This window comes from Pelodiscus sinensis, chromosome 15, assembly GCF_049634645.1.
Source record: "Pelodiscus sinensis isolate JC-2024 chromosome 15, ASM4963464v1, whole genome shotgun sequence".
NCBI classification, from domain to species: Eukaryota; Metazoa; Chordata; order Testudines; family Trionychidae; genus Pelodiscus; species Pelodiscus sinensis.
Genome location: NC_134725.1, coordinates 5,236,568 through 5,244,000, shown reverse-complemented (window position 1 = coordinate 5,244,000; position 7,433 = coordinate 5,236,568). Strand labels below are relative to the sequence as shown.

Sequence of the window (7,433 nt, the reverse complement as noted above, 5' to 3'; positions counted from 1 at the left end):
ACACACACACACACACACACACACACACAGCCCCTGCCTGCTTGGTCTCTTGTCCCGCTCACACACACACACACTCTCTTGTCCCGCTCACACACACACACACACACACACACACACACACACACACACACACACAGCCCCTGCCTGCTTGGTCTCTTGTCCCGCTCACACACACACACACACACACAGCCCCTGCCTGCTTGGTCTCTTGTCCCGCTCACACACACACACACACACACACACACACACACACACACACACACACACAGCCCCTGCCTGCTTGGTCTCTTGTCCCGCTCACACACACACTGCGTGCCCGCTGACTCACTCTCACACACACTCTCCCCCGGGAACGTCACCTCTGGTTTGGCCTCAGCGGCTGGCTGCGCACTGCCCTGTGCATGGGGGGCCGGGTGGGACCCGCCGGCGCGCGAGGGGCCGGGGATGGGGCTCCGACATGGGCTGTCCTGGCGCCAGCTCTCACCGGGCCGCCCGCCCTCGCTGCCCGGCCATGCCGCCCGCTCGGCAGCCTCTCTCCGCCGGTGCCGGCCGTACCCGGGAGCCCAGCCTGCCTCAGGTGTGCGGCGGGGCGGGGCCGTCTCCCTCTCCGGGAGGGAGCCTGCGGGCGCGGCTGCCTGGCTCCGGCTCCCCTCCCACTACCCGGCGCGCACAGAGAACCCATTCACAGCCGGCCCTCCAGGCCGGAACAAGGGGCCGTCTGTCTGCCCCTCAACAGGGCCATTGTGTCCGGCCCGGCCTCCTTCCCCGGGCACCGCCAGGCCTGGCAGCTCTGGCCAGCACGGGGCTCGGGGCGGGCTGCCCGGCGGCTAGCAGGCTTGGGTTCCTGGCTCCCCTGCCGGCCAGGGCGGGGCTCCCAGCCTGGCGGAGGTCCCTCAGCTGGTGCGACAGGGCCAGACCCACCAGCCGGGAACGGCCTTAGCTCATCCCGCCGGCGGGAAGCCCGTTGCGTCAGGGGGACTCTCCGTGGGCGCCAGCGCTGCGCCGGACCCCCGCTGCTGGCACTCCGCCACCCCCTTCTGCACCAGCCTCTCCGGGCGCCTTCCTCCGGGCCCCACCCCGGCCTGTTTATCTATTGACTTTACGCCGTCACCAGCGAGCCGCCGGGTCCCTGCCAAGTCAGTAAAGTCCAATGACAATCACACAAACTCTGCTGCCCTCTCTGCAGGGTTCGGCTTTCCCAGGCGTCAGTGGGCAGGGCTGGCTACGGGCGGCCTTGCCGCCGCTACTGTCCTCCCGGCCAGACGGGTGGCAGGGGACCAGGCCCTCGCGGTGCACGGCTGCCCATTGTGCCTCTTGGTGGGCAGCCAGGCAACGCCTGAGTGCGGAGAGCTGCTCTGCTGAAGAGATGTTTTGTGCAGAGTCCTGCCCTCTGGTCTCCTCTCTCACGAGGCGAGGAGTTCCACAGGTCATTCTGCCTCCCGCACCCAGGGCCGGGCTGTCGGGGGACGCTGTGCTTGCGGAGGGAGAGGCGTCTCCGGCAGCAGCCCTGGTCCGGGGAGAGCTGGACTCTGCTCGGCAGGGTCTGGGCTGATGCGCGCAGGCCCGGGGCAGGCTGCTGGGCGTGGCACGGGGGCGCGGGCCTGGCAGCTGAGCTGCGCTGCTGGAGCCGGGAGGCCCCAGATGTCCCGACTGGCTGGGCACAGCCGAGGGGCCGTTGGCGCTCTGGGCTGGGCAGGTGGTGGGAGAGGAGCGATCTTTACCCCATTGCCAGAGCTGGTCCTGCCAGGCGCCAGGCAGCAGGGCAGAGCCTAGGGCTGCCCATGCAGGGCTGGCCTAGTGTCCGAGCAGCAACTCTGGCGCCTCCCTCGGGCTCAGCTCCTGCGCAGCCTGGGGGCAGGGAGCCGGCGGGCGAGGCCGCGGCTCCGGAGGGCTCACGCAGCCTGGGAGGGCCACGAGCTCGGGGCGTCTTGCAGCCCCCGCACAGAAGCCCCTTTCTAGGCGCTACAATGGAGGCCAGTCTGTGCCGCCCGGGAGGGGCGCTGCGCCCGCCCACCCCCACTGGCACTGCTCGCCGGGCGGGGGCCCTTGTGCTCCGGAAGACGCCCGCCTCTGGTTCCCCCAGCCCCTCGCAGGCCTGGCGCCCGCCCACCCCCACTGGCACTGCTCGCCGGGCGGGGGCCCTTGTGCTCCGGAAGACGCCCGCCTCTGGTTCCCACGGCCCCTCGCAGGCCTGGCGCCCGCCCACCCCCACTGGCACTGCTCGCCGGGCAGGGGCCCTTGTGCTCCGGAAGACGCCCGCCTCTGGTTCCCACAGCCCCTCGCAGGCCTGGCGCCCGCCCACCCCCACTGGCACTGCTCGCCGGGCAGGGGCCCTTGTGCTCCGGAAGACGCCCGCCTCTGGTTCCCATGGCCCCTCGCAGGCCTGGCGCCCGCCCACCCCCACTGGCACTGCTCGCCGGGCGGGGGCCCTTGTGCTCCGGAAGACGCCCGCCTCTGGTTCCCACGGCCCCTCGCAGGCCTGGCGCCCGCCCACCCCCACTGGCACTGCTCGCCGGGCGGGGGCCCTTGTGCTCCGGAAGAATTCCCCCTCTGGTTCCCACAGCCCCTCGCAGGCCTGGCGCCCGCCCACCCCCACTGGCACTGCTCGCCGGGCGGGGGCCCTTGTGCTCCGGAAGAATTCCCCCTCTGGTTCCCACAGCCCCTCGCAGGCCTGGCGCCCGCCCACCCCCACTGGCACTGCTCGCCGGGCAGGGGCCCTTGTGCTCCGGAAGACGCCCACCTCTGGTTCCCATGGCCCCTCGCAGGCCTGGCGCCCGCCCACCCCCACTGGCACTGCTCGCCGGGCGGGGGCCCTTGTGCTCCGGAAGACGCCCGCCTCTGGTTCCCACGGCCCCTCGCAGGCCTGGCGCCCGCCCACCCCCACTGGCACTGCTCGCCGGGCAGGGGCCCTTGTGCTCCGGAAGACGCCCGCCTCTGGTTCCCACGGCCCCTCGCAGGCCTGGCGCCCGGCCAGGGCCGCGGCACAGGGCCGGGGCATGAAGACACGGTTTGTTAGGGGGAACAAGCCGGCCTTGTGCTGGCCGCCCCGGGGACGGAGGCGTCTGCCGGCTGCTTTGTGCCCGGCAGGCAGTGTTACCGGAGCTGCCGCGGGAGGCTGCGGGCGGCTCTTTCCGCAGGCGGCACCTGCTCCCATCGGGGGCGCATTGCAGAGCGGGGCCTTCGCCGGCCTGCCCCCGTCCCCCCGCCTGCCAGCCGGACCGCTGCTTCCAAAGGGCTTTGCCCGCGCGCCTTGCTGTGCCAGGGCCACGCCAGCCAGAGGCCCGGAGAAGAGCAGGGGCCGCGGCTGTCTCGGCGCAGAGAGCCGCGTGGAAGGGAAGTCGTCCCTCGCGGCAGGGCCCGAGCCCCGCGTGGGTCAGGAGCACGGGCTCTCCAGGCGGGCAGGTCTGCTGCCTCCTCGGAAGCGCGTTGCACGGCCTAGCCGGCGCCCCGAGCCGAACGGCGCCTCTGCCCGTCCGCGGCCCTGCAGCTCTCCGGCACCCAGCCCTCCGGCACCCAGGCCCCTGGCTCTGGGGCTCTGCTGCTCCTCCCACCCGAAAGGGCCCAGGTCTCCATGGCACCCAGTCTCCCGCCCACCTCCCCGACCAGCTGTGGAATGGGGCGAATTCCAGAGCCGGCTCGTCAGGCCGGGAGGGCTCTTCCGCCCCTCCCGCTGGAGACGGAGCTGGGCCAGGCCGGGGCGCTGCAGGGAGCTGTGTGCGGAGCTCGGTCTGGGGAGGGCCAGAAGGCTGGAGGGGCCTGCGGCGGGGGAGCTGCCGGGCGCCCGGCACAGGAGGGGGTAACCGAACGGTCAAGGCAGCCCAGCTCATGTGCACTGGCGGCTGGCGGCTCTGACAGCGCAGCGAGAGGCTCACCGGCCCGCAGGGCGTGCTGCGGTTCCTCGGTTCCGGGCGCCACGCTCCGCCACGGACACCAGAGCCACGGCGGCGACCCAAAACGGTGGGGCTAGTCTGGCTGGTGCCGCGCCAGAGCGAGACACAGGATCACTCCCTGAAAACATCCCCTCTCTGCAGCGCCCGTCAGAAAGCAAGGTACAAAAGGGGTAGCGAATAAGACAGAACACATCCTATTGCCGCTGCGGCCACGTCTTGAATACCGCGTCCAGCATCTCTTGGCATTGGAAAGGTTCAGAGAAGGACAACCAAAATGAGGGGGTTTGGAACGGGGCCCGTCGGAAGAGCGATGAGAAGGACGGGGACTTGGAAGAGAGGAGAGCGAGGGGCATAGGACAGGCTCTGGACAATCCCGAGAGGTGTGGGCAAAGTGAATAGGGAGAAGTACACGTGCTCCCATGACATCCGAACGAGGGGCGCCCAATGAAATGAGCAGGCAGCGGGTTTCGAACCAACCAAAGGCGCTTTGCTTCACGCAGCGCCCGCTCGGGGAGGAAGGACTTACCCTGACGGCTGGCATCGATCTGGCCACGCCACCACCCGCAGCCCTGCCTGGCAGAGGAAACTGGAAAGCAAGAACAGGCCTTTAACAATCCAAGCCAACAGCGGGATGGGCCGACCCCTTGAAAGCAGAGCAAAAAGGCAGCCCGTGCGGCGGTAAACCAGGGCCCCACCCCACGGGATCGGGCGCCTAGATAAGCACGCCCACTGGCACAGCCACCATAGCTGGGGTAGAGCCGTAACTCAACCCGCATGCTGCCGGGCGCGAGCCACCCACGAGCTGGGGTCAGGAGCAAACAACTCGGCTGGGCAGGATCGATTAGCACTGGCCACGCCGCGAAAGAGGCGCCTTTCCCCAGCCTCCCCGGAGCTGCCAGGCCAGCAGAAAGGGGTCCGGCACCTGGCCTGGGGCTGCAGCAATGAGAGGACCGCAGGGCGCCTGCAAAGGCCCCGCACCTCAGCCCCATCCCAGATGCCACAGCCAGAGTCTTCACCGCTGCTCCCCGCCCCTCTGCCCCGCCGTGAGTGCTCTCCCTGCAAGCCCCCTTGCCCAACCCTGAGCCCCTTCCCACACGCCGAGTCCATCAGCATCACCCCCCCAAGATCACAGAATCCCAGGGCGGGCCGAGACCACAGGAATCGAGTCCAGCCCCCCGCCCAAGGCAGGACCAGCCCCGACTCAGTCAACTCAGCCAGGGCTTGGTCCAGCCGGGACTTGACACCTCCAGGGATGGAGATTCCACCCTCCCTAGGGAGATCCCACCCCCTCCCAGCGCTTCCCACCCGCCTAGGGAAAGATTTTTTGCTAATCTCCAACCTAGACCCCCCCCCCCACTGTAACTTGGGCCCATTGCTCCTTGTTCTGCATCCGTCACTACTGGGACCAGCCTCTCTCCAGCCTCTTTGGAACCTCCCTTCAGGGAGTTGAAGGCTGCTCTTAAATCCCCCCTCACTCTTCTCTTCCGCAGACTGAACAAACCCAAATCCCTCAGCCTCTCCTCATAGGTCATGTGCTCCAGCCCCCGAATCATTTTGGTCGCCCTCCGCTGGACCCTCTCCAATGCGTTCACATCCCTTCTGTAGTGGGGGGCCCAGAACTGGACACAGTACTCCAGATGTGGCCTCACCAGAGCCGGATAAAGGGGAATAATGACATCTCTGGATCTGCTGGCAATGCTCCTCTTAATGCACCCGAAGCGCCTTTTGCCGTCTGGCTATAACATTCCTGCTCCTGGAGCGCAGACTCGGGGTCACTTTTCGGCAGCCCCTGACAGTGTTAGCGCAGGTTTGGTTTGACCCCTAGATCTTCTGCTGCAGTCCTGCCCAGACACCCTTCCCCGGCGTGTACGTGGGCCGCCGACTGCCCTGCCCCCCACTGCACACGGCCTGCTTGTGCCAGTGTGTCGGCCCAGCGGGGCGCTCACCCAGTCCTCCATGGCATTCCCAGCCCGCCCAGGCCTTTGGAAGTGGGCTCTCTCGGGCAGCATCCTGGACTGAGCCCTGCGGGACAGATCCTGCGCCGGCCCACACACCACGGCCTGCTGGGTGGGAGCGGGGTGTTCCTAGGTGCAGACGCTCCGTGCCGTGCCTGTCCCCGGGCGGCCGTTCCCCCGCCCACACACCACGGCCTGCTGGGTGGGAGCGGGGTGTTCCTAGGTGCAGACGCTCCGTGCCGTGCCTGTCCCCGGGCGGCCGTTCCCCCGCCCACACACCACGGCCTGCTGGGTGGGAGCGGGGTGTTCCTAGGTGCAGACGCTCCGTGCCGTGCCTGTCCCCGGGCGGCCGTTCCCCCGCCCACACACCACGGCCTGCTGGGTGGGAGCGGGGTGTTCCTAGGTGCAGACGCTCCGTGCCGTGCCTGTCCCCGGGCGGCCGTTCCCCCGCCCACACACCACGGCCTGCTGGGTGGAAGCGGGGTGTTCCTAGGTGCAGACGCTCCGTGCCGTGCCTGTCCCCAGGCGGCCGTTCCCACCCCCACACACCAGGGCCTGCTGGGTGGGAGCGGGGTGTTCCTAGGTGCAGACGCTCCGTGCCGTGCCTGTCCCCGGGCGGCTGTTCCCCCGCCCACACACCACGGCCTGCTGGGTGGGAGCGGGGTGTTCCTAGGTGCAGACGCTCCGTGCCGTGCCTGTCCCCGGGCGGCCGTTCCCCCGCCCACACACCACGGCCTGCTGGGTGGGAGCGGGGTGTTCCTAGGTGCAGACGCTCCGTGCCGTGCCTGTCCCCGGGCGGCCGTTCCCCCGCCCACACACCACGGCCTGCTGGGTGGAAGCGGGGTGTTCCTAGGTGCAGGCGTTCCCCACGCCACGCCTGGATCAGAGCTATTGGATTTCTTTGGGCTGAGTAACATCCGCTCGGCACGGCTGGGCCCAGGCCCGACCCTGGCAAGGGGTGACGCTGTTCAGCTGGCGTGCAATGCACCCGGGCCAGCTTTAGCCAGGCCGGCACCGTCCCCACGCACCCCCCGTCCTGCCCACGGCGTGTCTCCCTTCTGCCCCCCCCGTCCCCGTCCTACCCGCGGTGCGTCTCCCTTCTGCCTCTGTGACAGACCGGGCCGTGTCTGGGCACAGCTGAGGACGTCCACTCAGGGCGAATTGCTCAAATCCGGGGTTCCTTACAGCCCCAGACTGGCGACCTCTCCACACAGGCCACAAACCAGTCCCACAGAGCGCTTCAGCTGCCTGCCTGAAGCCTCATGAGCAAAACTCCTCCGACACCCCAGCAATATCCGTGCCCCAGATGGCCCCGGGCCTATACACAGGTGGGGGGTCCTAGCACCCAATCCCACTTACCCCGAACAAGTTCTGTCCGGTTCCAAGAAACCAGCCACAGATCCCTGGTCAATTTACCCTCTGGACCTTACCCACAAATCACGCTGGGCCAATCCTTTAGAATCTAACATCTAAAGGTTTATTGTTACAAGAAAGAAAAGCATGAGAGTGAGGTTGTTAAAGGATAGTACGTTACATGCACCGAATCTCCCAGTTCTCGATGCAGGCTCTAGCAGAGATGTTACAGCTG

The 7,433-nt window shown here is 68.3% G+C and overlaps 1 protein-coding gene across 4 annotated transcripts in view; it reads right to left on the bottom strand.

The window, feature by feature from the left end:
• GAL3ST1 (galactose-3-O-sulfotransferase 1) overlaps positions 1-4,488 on the bottom strand; it is a 23,645-nt gene extending 19,157 nt beyond the window's left edge. The window contains exon 1 of one of the 4 annotated variants that reach the window (XM_075897905.1): positions 4,417-4,488. In XM_075897905.1, the coding sequence (XP_075754020.1) occupies positions 4,417-4,431 (15 nt within the window). In that variant the 5' untranslated portion in view covers positions 4,432-4,488. Of the gene's footprint in view, positions 1-359; positions 1,140-4,416 lie in introns of those variants that run through there. The other 3 variants (XM_075897902.1, XM_075897903.1, XM_075897906.1) reach the window with 3 other exon arrangements.
• Positions 4,489-7,433: the final 2,945 nt, after the last annotated feature.